Raw genomic sequence first — 13,159 nt, 5'->3', positions numbered from 1 at the left:
CCCAAACATTTTAGCACCAGGACCCACTTTTTAAAACAACACTCTGTTGGGACTCATCTAGCTTTATCAGACTTTTAAAAAGGAGATCTAGAAAAAAAAAATATTTATTTATTTATTTGTAATAATAATAATAACCAGAAAAAGACCCTCAAACTTTATCTCTCTGTATTCACACATTCTTGCCAACTGCAGGAGCTCAGCTCCTTGTGGGGCAGTTAGCAGCTAATCTAATTATTCAATAGCCTCAGGGCTTGAGACAATTAGTTATCTGATCTTTCCATTCCCCTTTGGAGACTTACCAAAAATCAGGTCACAACCTACCAGTTTGGGAACCACCATTGTAGAGGGCTACTCTACTATCAGTTTCCCACAATGACCTTCCAAATTGATGGAAGGTTATCCCAGTCCTAACCAGTGCTGGTGCAGCAGGGTCATTTGGTTCACACTGTATCCAGCATTGGGAAGGAGCAGTCTTACGGTCTCTTTGAGGTAAAGGGACACGCATCTCCTTACCTCAGGTAAAGCCCCTGACTATGCAATGGGGCTACTCAGAACTGCACCTGCCAAATGGCTGGCACAGGTCCAAGAAGCCAGGTGTAATAACAACAACAACAACAACAACAACAACAACAGGTATTTATATACCGACTTTCTTGGTCTTTATTCAAGACTTTATTCAAGGCGGTTTACATAGGCAGGCTTTTATTTAAATCCCTTATTAAATAGGGATTCTTACAATTTGAAAGAAGGTTCTTTCTTTCAAGAACCACTACATTCAGGTGTTTCATTCCGATCTGGCTTCACATTCTGGCCTCCATCCTCCCACGCTCAGAGCAGATGGAATAGCTCGGCTTCAGCTTGTCAGCTGCTCCAAGGTGGCACGGTGCCGGTGGCCTCGAACTGGCGACCTTGTGGATGTTATCTTCAGGCAGACGGAGGCTCTACCCTCTAGACCAGACCTCCTGCCCACCAATGCAATGGTGTACCTTCTGCACACCAATGGAGAGGCCTCCACAAGAAGAGTTTCAAATAAGCATCTCTGGGGGATCTTTTAGATATGGGTGAAATGTCCTAACTTTGTTTATTATATTCCTACAATCAGAATGTGCGACTTTATCAGTCTCATATCCTAGCCTAATCTTACCCTAATCCCCTCCCCCACAGATGCACAGTATCTGAGAGAGGGGGTCAGTTAGAAAGGTCTCCTTGGGGTAAGCAAATCTTTATTGCAAAGATGTATATCCTGTCTTTTTTCCACTAGGGAAGTCAAGGGAGCTTAAAGAAATCATTAAAACAGCTCAATGCAATTCAAGGACAAAATATGATAGTAGAGAAAACATACTCTCCTTCTCCCTCTCACACACACACCCAAAATGTAGGTAAATATTCCACGATATTTGCAAAATATAAACAGAGGGATAACAGAAATCAAAATCAGGAGTAACTGGGAAGCAACTTTATCTCCCCTCCCTTAATTCACTGAGTCTTGAAGCGCACCAAAGGAGAACTTCCATCTATATCAGCGTTTCTCAACATTTCCCCCCCTGCTGTATCACTTCACATGGTCCACCTATTGGAAGTACCATGGTGATTATGTCATTGCCAGTTACTTCCAGATTGGGAGGCCAGACGCAACACGACAAACACAGGTAAGAGGCTCAGGGTGGACAGGAGGGTTTCTTTGAGTGTGCACAAAGTGCATGCTGGATCTTTGTCTGCTGAGCCAATCCTCCTACTTTTGCTTGTCCTAATGCATAGCAGGTCTTTCTTCTAGGTGGTGGGTACCACCAGACACCACCTCAAGTACCACTGGTGGTACAGTGGTTGAGAACCTCTGATCTAAATCTTTCTATTCTGCTGCATGTGAAGATATCCCCATTTTCAGACTTGTCTCTGATGAAGCAGACTATTGCTTATGGGAGTTCATACTGTAGTAAGTGCATTCATCTTTAATGTAGCACAAGACTGTTGTTTCCAAGAGTCAACCCTGTTTCCCCCACCCTGCAATATCTGGATGCCTATTTTGTGTTAGTTTTGACTCTCCTTCCCACCTGTGTGACAACAAAAGAGGAGACTCAGCATAAATGCTTTGGGCTTGTGTCACCATTTCAGCGTTGTTGGTACATAGCCCTTCTGATAGACATGAATTGTGTGTGTGAGTAAATAAAAGAATAATTTGGAAATGCTTTCAGAAATGTCACGCTTGGGAGAATTATGTTTTATTCATTATCTAGAGCTGCAACATTATTCTGAACTCTATTCTACTGTAACAAAAAGGGGAAATTTAAAATCCCTACAAGATGCTTTTTAAAGAGGGAGAAAAAGTTATCTTTTCACCATTCACTAGGTGGTTAAAAACTAGGAAACTAACAGAAACAAAATAAAAAAGCTCTCCCTTAAACAGATCAGCATTTTAAAATACAACACAATCTAATTTGTTTTTCATTATTTCCCCACTTGCAGAAGTGTCATACACTTTCTTATGTCCTGAATCCTTAAACCATTTCATACTCCACAAGTTTCAGACTGTGCTGTCAGATTGCCAACTGCACAAAGGCAGAACGTTCCTCAGGAGAGGAGAGAGAAGCACACGCATCTCCTGTGGTTGTATCCAGCTATTGTGCTGTTCTACAACTTAACATAAGAGGAGCCCTCACAAACCAAACCAAAGGTTCACCTGGACCACGACCCTGCTTCCAGCTACAGTCACTCCGATGTCTCTGGGAAGCCCACAACAGCATGAAGGCAAAAGCTCTCTCCAGAAAGATCAGACCAAAGGTTCATCTAGTTGGGCATCTTTTAGATCAGTGGCTCACAAACCACCGGGACCCACTTTTTAGAATGAGAATCTGTCAGGACCCACTGGAAGTGATGTCATGACAGGAAGTGACACCACTAAGCAGGAAAATTTTAAACAATCTTACTCACATTTACCCAGGAGTAAGTCCCATTGACTATCATTGTTAAAAGCATATACATAGTAGCCTGTTAAAAGTACAGATGTGTAACATTTCCCCAAATGCAGACACATACCATGGTAGCATCAAGTCTAATCTATTAAAAATAAAATACTGAAATGAATGGGGACCCACCTGAAATTGGCTTGCAACCCACCTAGTGGGTCCTGATCCATAATTTGAGAAACACTGTTTTAGATCCTTTCTAAGAAGAAAGGTCCCAATGTTTGGGGCTCTTCAGTCCTGAAAGAAGGGGGGGGGGGCATGATCAAGAGATATGAAGTAATGCATGGGATGGAAAGAGTGGATAACGGGAAGTTCTGTTCCCTCTTGCACAACACCAAAACCAGGGAACATCCACTAAAATTGACTGGTAGAAAGGTTAGAAATATTTGTTTACTCTAGTGGGTAATCAGTGGGCATTGTACAAACACTAGAATATTCTGTTAATGAACACATGGAAATCTGTACAGATTTCAAAAGACATTTACAAAAGGATATGAGATTCCTGCAAGTGGTCAATCATGTGGATTTGCAATTCCTACCTAACATCTGCAACATGCTTTTTGGTCATGAAGCAGCTCTAAAAGGCATTCCCCATGAAGGAAAAAAAATTCCTTGGATAGTCACCACCAGAAAAGCTAAATCCTCTGTAGCATTTTCTCTATAAGGGAAACAAATTCCTTCTGCATTCAAAGTGGTGTGTGCTCAGGATGCTTTTAAAACAAAGAGGGTTACCTTGCTGAAGAAGGGCGTCTGCAGCAAGTTCTCCAGAACCTGCATTAACATACTCCTCATTGGGATGTTTCCTGTTGTAATGCCTCTTCAGGGAACCAGATATGTTGCAGGAATAGTGGCAGTGTGCACACCGGAAAGGCTAGAGAAGGGAAAAGGATATGATTAGCCATGCCTGTTTCCTGTGTTTAGAATAGTACCCGAGCTCGGCGATTCAGACTTCTGGCTTGGTAATAATGAGATTTAAATCTGTCTAGATAAGTACATTAACAAGCTAATTTGTTCCATAATGTAACCCTTCTAAAACAACACATGAAAACTCATGTCTCTGCAACTCTTATCTCCAATTTCATTACCTTTTTATGCCCTGCAAAGTTTTACTGTATGAGGTGAGAAAACATCAGCACTGATCAGGGAACTATTTATTTGCCATGGCTGCTAAATTCTGGGCTCCTCCATAAAAAGATGAATTGCCAAGCCAGGTAGCATCACTTATTCCGAAGTCGCAAAAACAACTGTGGCATTTTTAGTGACTCTATAAATTACAGGGCAATAAAATTAATGCCCTGTACTAATTTAGTGGTATACTTCTTAGTGCAGATGGGGAGGAAAGTAGAGCTTATGTCCCATTCACAACACACAGATGCCGCAATGCTGCGTGAAGTTATGGGCATACGATTCCTGAGGGGCTTGAGGTAGAATTCTGCAGTCTTCCAGAGGCCACAGAACTGGTATCACAAATGCCAACGCCATATGGAAGTGGTTGCTGAGAGCCTTTAAAAAAAATCAAGGCTGCAATGCTGTGCATACTTTCCTGTGAGTAAACGCTTCTGATCTCCATTGCACTCACTTTCAAATGAACACGAAAACTGTAGGATGGAGCTATGTCATCTTGTTGGTCGCATCCATCCAACCACTCTATGTCCATTGGTGAGGAGGCAGTTCTATGCCGCATAAAGCACTTTCTGCCAGCATCTGGGTAGTGACATTGTCACAAGAGAGGCCAGTGCACAGGAAGTCCCTAATGCAGTTCATGCAACAGCTGACGGGTTCAGAGAGCATCACTACTGCCACGGAGACATGTCACTATCTGTTGGAGCAAAGGGGAACATGGATGCAGGAAGTTAAAGCTAACTGAGCTATTCTGCACTTGCAAAGAGGATGTCTGCTCACTGCTCTGAAAGCTCATTAAGGAAACACAAACATCTTTTTGAATGTCAGAGGAAACTGTGCCTTCTATTTTAATCTAGAAAGCACAGAACAACTGTGCCCCGTGTATCCAAAGTCATGTAGCTTTAACAGCCAATGAAACCCTAGCGCTAGTCCCACCACCTTCTGCCACCCACCCCCATATTCCACCCCCATCCACCGACACTACTACCCCTCCACTGCCAGTATGCATCTCACCATCTTTGTTGTCCTGCTCCAGATGCACCACAGCTTTTTGTGAAGTGCCAGCCCCTTCACAAGCAAAGCTAGAGCAGAAGCAGGCAAGCCCTCCCTACTCTCCAAGTGTGCAAGGAGAGGATGGGGTAGCCAGATGGAGAAGCTTGACAGGCCTTGGTGGGCTAACATGCCACCTCCTCCAGTCCAATATCCAAGACAAGGGGTTCAATTAACTCATGACAGGCTGCCCTTGCCTGGCATCTAGCAACGAAACATCCCATAAATTAATACAATAACTTTTTCTCTGCTGACTGGTGGTGCACTGGTGGTGCTTTTCCTAGCTAACACAGGCTGGCAGCTGCCAGCCTCTGAACGGTGCTAGATCATGATGCAGTGTTACTTTGAGGAAGCTTCAAGGGACACCCTGGTGGGGGAGTGGTGTCTAACAGCTGAGTGGACAAGGAAGACCACTGCTACTGGTAAATTGCCTTCAAAACGTATTGCCTGGTTTTATACTTCCATCTGAAAATTGCCAAAAGCAAATTTTCCTCCATGGGTAATGCTCCCTTTTCACCACATGCTAATGGAGTGGCAAAGATAGGAAGGGCACATTTTCTGAATTGTAATTGTACTTAAGCTGTGTGCCTTTTCGTAAACTTAGGAAACCCATACTCCTGTTGAGTCACTTTCGGGCCAAACTAGACATAGGGACTAGAATACATTGATATTTAACTAGAATAGACTAGTTAACAGACTAGTAACTAGTTAATAGACTAGTAACAGACAGACTAGAATACATTGATATTTAACTGCTTATCTCATTCATATCTGGGCAAGAGGTGTGGTCCAGAGGTTTGAGCTGTCGCCTTGCCTGAAAAAGCTAAGCAGAATCAGTTCCCGGATGGAAGCCTGGAAGGCCACTGGCATATCTGTGTGGAGGAGACAGCCGGCAAAAGGACAGCATCTCTGAGAAGCGGGTCTGAAGCACGGTTGCAGCTGGCTGCGCGAGCTTGGAAAGCACAAGAGATGGCAACCAGGATGATGACTGCCCTGTGAAAGGAAATGTCTGGCGAAATGAAGGTTTCTATGAGATTTCTCGTGGAATAATGTTTATTAAAAATCTCAGTGAAAAATGGATTTATGTTCAGCCTGCCTATGTAAACTGCCTTGAGTCTATTGAGAAAGGCAGTGTATGCATACGGTGATCAAAATAAATGTATATTTAAAATTGTGATGGGTTTCTGCTTTTGAAAACACAAGGAGTGAGCAGCTGAGAGAGCCAAATGCTCCCCTCTCCTTACCACCTACTCCAATACTACAGGTATTGTTCTCAGCAGCCTGGCTCTGATACTGGAAATGAGCCAAGTGGAAGAGGAAAATACTTCAAACAAGTATGAGGGATGAAGGTTAGGAAGGGGGCAGGGTTCATGTCCTCCTAGCTGCATGCCCCTTTTAATTTAAAAAGCAAATACCAGCCCACTCTCTATTTCAGATATGAATAGCACAGACATATGAACAAACAAACAAAGCATGGCTGCCCTTAGCTGCATGTCCCTTTTAATTTAAAAAGTAAATACCAACCCACTTTCTATTTCAGACATGAATTGTGCAGACATATGAACAAATAAACAAGCATGGCTGCCCCAGTCACATCTAGTTTGGCTCTTAACTGGAGAACCTGAATCTTTCAAAATAATGCCCCTTGGCGAGATGATGTCCTGGGACACAGGCTGTAAAGCGCACATGGTTTTCCTGAGCAGGGATGGACAACTACATAAGCTGCTAGAGCTATAAGAAGTTTCAGTGAATTCCTGGAGGACCAAAGATAGTTGTTTCCTTTTTTCATGTTTGACAAAAGCCCCAACAGTACAAAACACCCTTTTCAAAAAGCCTATCTTGCCTGAAAGTATTCTTTCTTTGGAAGAGGATAACTTGGGAAAGAAAAATGACTCTGCAATCTTTGAAGCCCTTTCTCTCTGCTTCTGACGTGTTCCAGAAGAGATAGGGAGCTTGATCAGACATTATTTTGTTGATGAGAAAGTCAACAGAATTTCAGGCTTCCATGTTCCCTTCTGTTGCCATCCTTCATCATATATACAAGATAACACTCAATCTGCGAAGTAGTCCTTTATATATGAGTAGGACCACTATCACATCACAATATGTCACTCCCTTTAAATAAAGGGGCACATTCGTCTATGTTAAATTGCCTTTTCGAAAAGCAAAATAAATTTTACCAAGGCAATATGTGGAATTTCCAAGATTATCTTTGCACTTCTTTTTACTTTGTTCCCTAAAATTTCTCTCCAAATAACTAGTTTAAGCATCACAGCCCCCAAGCAGCAGCTGCACAAAAACACTTTTGCTAGGCTGTGTTTCATGGAAGGTGTACCGTCTGAAAGCCCATTGTCACAATGTCTGTTGTGCTGCATCTCCACATCAATGTGAAAGCAAACAGGACTGAATCAATGTAGATGGTTTTTAAACATCTCCCCCATCACAGACAAGAGGGGCTGCAGCACTTAAACCAGCATTAAGGGGCAAAGAGGGAGATGACTTGCTCCGGTCACCTATTAGGAGGTTAGTGAAAAGTAAAAGGTGCTACACGCTTTTTAAAAGAAAGAAATTCTTTGAGTGAAAACTGGAAAATAAAATACCATTGTTCAGAAATACCATTGTTTCTTAACACAGCAGAGGAACTTAGATTTCAGTGCAATTCCAACTAAAACTGAATCTTATGCTTTGGAGAAATTAATCATTTTGCAAAAATCAATCAGTACAGATGTCCTACAAAATTCCCTTTAGAGATTTCATATAAATCCATGTAAGCTTTGCTGCCTGGAATATCAAACATAATGCCTCAACATTTCTGAAGCATATTTTGGTTACACAACAACTCTGTGAAATAGTTATTCACATTCCCTTTTTACCAATGAGTAGAGGTGTTTCCAGTGAGTAAGATAGGATTACAGCCTAAGTCTTCCTGAACACAATGGGCTTACTTCTGAATAAAATAAAAAGCTGTTTTCAAATACCTTTACAAATGGGGAACAGAGGATGAAAGATAAGGTCATGGGCTGGACAGTTATCTTTTGTGAACACACCCTTTATTATTATTATTATTATTATTTCCTTCTCCCAGGAAATGAGGTTTGGCTCCCAACTCTGCTTCTCTCCTTGAAATCAGCTACAGGCTAGCCCTGCAGTTTTCAAACTCCAGGAGTTTGAAACCCACAGTAAGTTCTTGCAAGGGAGGGGGGGAGGCAGTGGGGGCAGGGGGAAGGTAGCGACACGATCCCCAGAACCGTGCCGCTCAGGGGGCTGCAGGGGCTTGGTTGCACTTACTACAGCCTCCTTCAGCCTCCTGAGGTGCGGGGAGCCCTGACCAACTGTCCGCAGCGCTCCCCGATGCTTCCAAAGTGAAAGTGGGGCAATCACACCCTGCCTCGGCTAAACTGGAAGTGGAGCGCGACTGCTCCACTTTCACTTCTGACGGGGCTGCAGGGACTGGGGTGCACCCACCAGTCCCTGCAGCGGCCTTCCTGGGGTGCAGGCAGCCCTGCGCGAGCCTCTGCAGGGCTCCCCAGTTCAGGGAAAGTGAAAGTGGAGCGATTGCGCTCCGCTTCCGGTTTTGCGGAGGTAGAGCACGATTGCTCACTTTCACTGCTGAAAAGAGGTAAAGAAGCCAGGACCCACAGGCTGGGGCGTCATGACGCCCCAGTTTGAAAACCTCTGGCCTAGTCTCTGGGTTTGTTTCAAAACTTTATCTACCTTTTTGTATCTTGCTTTTAACCTTGGAGACTGCCTGGTTGTGGCAACCTAACCCCACAATTCCTGAAATACAGCACAAATAAACCAGCCAAAAAAGGACAGGTAACCATGGTCCTTGGCACAGCCTTGCAACTGACTCACAAACCCCTCTCTATCCTTCTTATCTCAAGTGAAGTGACAATGAAGACACACTTAGTGCCTCTATCACTCTCCTCTTCAGCATGAGTGTTGTGAGCATACTGGGCTGCTTTTAAACCCTTTTAGGGGATGCCCGAGGTCAGCTCCAGGCCTCCTTCTTAGGCAGATTCCATTAATCATCATGGCAACGACTCAAATCCAGATTTTCAAGTGCTTGTGAGCACCAGCTGTGTCAGTAAAGAATGATCATTTTGTGGGAGAGATCAGCTCTCCTGCTGCAAGGGAGTGTAGTGATTTCACGGCCGGCCGAGTGGCTTGCTCCTTCCCTCTGTAGTTCAGGTTGTAAAGAATTATAATTCAACCACAGCCTTTTGACATGTCCAAAAACTTGGGACTCTCCCTTGCCTCCTTTCCTTTGATCCCCGAGGTCTTTTTCTCTCTCTCTCTCTTTTCCTGCTACTGTCAAATTCTTGGTTCTTCCCAGTTCCCCCCAGGGAAACCTTCCTGATTGGCCCATGCCCCTTCTCTCCCCCTTGCTTGCACCATCATGCATCCCCTTTGCCTTCCAAGGGTTTCCTATTCTCTTTCTCCTTTCCATGACACCAAATGCTCCTCCTTTCTTTGAGGCACTTACTACGAGTCCCTGAAGCTTGTATTGTAACTGGGCCCAGATATGGCTAACTTTGCTGGCATCTCCTATGAAAGCCAGTAAAATGTCAAGTAGGGACTATACCCAGACTAAAATGAAAGAACACATGTCCTTCTTTGATCCACAAAGCTCTTACATACGTTTTAAGCTCTCTGCTTCTATTTATCGATCTAGTAAAATCTAGATGCTGATCCTGCAACTTCCGGCTCAAGTTTGCAACAATTATGCCAGTTTAGAAGCAACACACTGCAACCATGACACCTAGTTGGTGATGCAGCCATTCACAAAACAGGGTCAAAATAGGCCACAAAATACCTTGAATGAAGCATGCTGTTCCATGTGACGCAGGAGTTGTGGCTTTTGGGTAGCAGTATAATCACACACTGTGCACTTGAACTGTTTCCCTGAAATAGAAAACCAGATACAAATCTGATTCACATTTAAATAGAGAATAATAGTAAAAATAAATAAACTGGGTGGGAGAGGGACATGCTTTGGTTAACAGTTTCTGTCAAGGCTACACCATAGATGTGATGTGAGGGAGTCATGACAAGAAGATTTAAACTTCTTTTTTTAAAGGGGCCACAAAGAGAGGAAAGGATCACAGAGACTGCAGTGAGAAACGGATGCTTTCCCAAGCCATTTTTCCTACTTACCCATCCCATCTGCTATTTTCTCACAGGGAAATAGCAGCTTTAAGTGTCTGTGGAGATTTAGACTGGCAAAATAGCACAGGACAGAAAGGACACAAACGTCCTAGTCCACCAAACCTTCTGCTTCCCCAACCCTTATTCCAACCCCCTTCCCTGCAGGTTGCTTCAAAATTTTTCTTTTTTAAAGTAAGCAATCTGAGCATTGATCTCTATTAGTGATGTCTACTTTCCTTATTTATGCATACTGAAGTTGTTACTTCAAATTCTCCAGATTCTCCCAGGGTAACAGCCTCTAAAATTTGACTGCAGGTGCAACTTTCCTCCCCCTTTAATAACCCTCCCCCGAGCACAGCAATATGCGAGAGATTCCCTCCCACGCTGTCCCTTTTTTAATAGCTATATATCCATCAATCATTTATGTACTCAATTTTATGCTGCCCAACCTTGCAAACTGCAAAGCAACTCACAATACTTAAAGCATCCATCTTGCCTCCTTCTTGGATGCTAATCTGGCATCCCTTTTTTATTCACTGGCTTTTTAAAAAATTCAGACAAAATTAAGTCAGAATTTTAGTGCGATGAGGGCATATTAAAACCTGCACAGAGATCTGTCCTCCTCCTGTTCCTCCTTTAAGCAGGACACAGAAAAGCCACTTGAAATCCTTTCAAAAACAGCTGTCAATGACATAAAAGCGAACACAGAAGCACAAGCTGAAAAGGTAAATCTACCCCAACTTGTCATGAAAGCATAGTTGGCTCCTCTAAATTCTTTGTGAAATTTGGGGGCAGCTTATCAAGAAGATGACAGTTTGATGTTTTAAAATGTTTGCTGTCTAATTAAACTAAAGAAAAAAGCAAGCTCTAAGCTTTATTAGTTATCACAAATAGCTGCCATGCCATTCTGGAAAAAAGGAAGCAACACAAAAGTGGAGCAATGGACATAGATGGCAGCCAGGGTTAGGAGATGGAATGCAGGACTAGGCTCTTATTATTACTGCTCTTCCACAGTCCTTTGATCTCTTTCAACAAGGCAACCCCGTATTCAGTGTTCCAAAATAGGCAACAACTCTAAGCCAATTTTTTCAGCCTGTGCTGAAACCTCTGAAAATCTACATAGCAAGGCTTCCATACAAGCCAGCCCAGCTGCATCGAATGTCACTGTGTGATGGTCTCAGTTCTTAGTCAGCAGCTGGTCTGGCGTGGAGATGTTCCACAGCCAAGAGTCACTGGCGTCGCTAGGGCGGTGGAGGTCGTACCGGGTGATGCGCTGGGGAGGGTGACGCGCCCTGGGAGAGGCCGCGCTAACTTCGCGGCTTTTGGAGCTACCCTGTAGTGCCATACACCATTGGATGTGGAATGTCCAGTGGAACGCAATGAATTGAACCAGAATTGAAATAGCTCCTTTCCTTCAAAAGTCATGGCCAAAAAGATGGAAGGAAAAAATGCATGGAACCCTATGGAAAGTGATAGTGAGCTTCATAGCGCGTTTACTCACGAGTAGGCGTACTTGCTATAATCCGTCGGAAAGGGCAGGCTGAGAGGAATCCAACGACACCACAATGGTCCCGATTGAATGAATGCAGTCCCCCAAAACACAAGAAGGATGTCCCTGCCTCCTTCCCAGCTGTGTCTATTGAGTAAGAAACGAAGCCACGTGGCCACGTTTACTCACGAGTAGGCAAACTTGCCTTAGTCCAGGCAAGGACTGAGAGAACTCAGGGCAGGCTGAGAGGACTCCAAGGACGTCAGAATGGTCCTGATCCAATGAATGCAGCCCCAAAAACACAAAAGGAAGAAGGAGGTCCCTCCCTCCCAGCGCTATGGAAAGCAAAGCAGCCTCAAGGTCGCATTTACTCGTGAGTAGGCGGACGAGCCTTGGCTGGTGGTCAGGTCAGGCAAAGTGGAATGTGAGGACATCAGAATGGTCCTGATCCAATGGAGCTGGAGTGCAACAAATGCTCCAGAACGCAGCCTCCCTCCCACTAAAAAGGACAAAAAAAGAGGCTTCAACTGGTAAGGGAAGTTTTCTATTTTGCACTTGCAAAGCCAGGTGGGTCTTTATCTTGATAAGCCTGAAATAGAAGAACTTTAAATTGGGCATTTGGAGGGCTGGAAATCTCACTGATTCTTTTTGGAGGGTTGTTATTGTAGGCAGACTACAGAGTAAGCTCCATTGACCACTATGGGACTTAATTCAGAGTAGACATGCATAGGATTGGGCTCACAGGCTGCAATCCTACCCATACTTTCCAGAGAGTAAGCCTCATTGACCACTATGGGACTTACTTCAGAGTAGACATGCATAGAACTGGGCTCATAGGCTGCAATCCTACCCACACTTTCCTGAAAGTAACCCCCATTGATCACAATAGGACTTACTTCAGAGTAGATTCACTTGGTGGAACAGGACTGGCTCCCCCTTATTTAATTATTTATTTTATTTTAATTTAATTATTTATAATTATTTATTTTAATTTGCTTGATGATGTCACTTCTGGCCATGACATCACTTCCAATAGGTCCTGAACAGACTGTCATTCTAAAAAGTGGGACCCATTGCTAAAAGTTTGAGAACTGCTGCAATAAGGTGTTAGTAAGTTGACACATGTGTGTGTTTGTGTGTCTCTACAAGTTTTCAAAGTCACTAAAATCAGAATTTGGAGGAATAATACCATCATGTTATAAATTAATCAATGCGTAATTTCATCCAGAATGCAATGAAACAAACCATATTGAAATATCTATGTTCTAACAAAAGGTACAGCCAAAAAACCAGTGGGGGCGGGGCGATGGCACATCACCACGCCCACCACCTGGGGCATTGCCCTGTCTACTGCATGGGGTGACGTGCAGGCCTCCCGCACCGGTTG

The 13,159-nt window shown here is 43.7% G+C and overlaps 1 protein-coding gene across 1 annotated transcript in view; it reads right to left on the bottom strand.

Annotated features, from left to right (window-relative positions):
• ZFAT (zinc finger and AT-hook domain containing) overlaps positions 1-13,159 on the bottom strand; it is an 87,843-nt gene that overhangs the window by 26,531 nt on the left and 48,153 nt on the right. Inside the window, exons 10-11 of the mRNA XM_066623885.1 lie at positions 9,952-10,040; positions 3,696-3,834 (exon numbers count right to left, since the gene is read on the bottom strand). Coding sequence (XP_066479982.1) covers positions 3,696-3,834; positions 9,952-10,040 — 228 coding nt within the window. The remainder of the gene's footprint in view (positions 1-3,695; positions 3,835-9,951; positions 10,041-13,159) is intronic.

Source organism: Tiliqua scincoides, chromosome 4 (assembly GCF_035046505.1).
Source record: "Tiliqua scincoides isolate rTilSci1 chromosome 4, rTilSci1.hap2, whole genome shotgun sequence".
NCBI lineage: Eukaryota > Metazoa > Chordata > Lepidosauria > Squamata > Scincidae > Tiliqua > Tiliqua scincoides.
The sequence above is the reverse complement of the archived record's forward strand: the minus strand, read 5'-3'. Positions and strand labels throughout refer to the sequence as shown.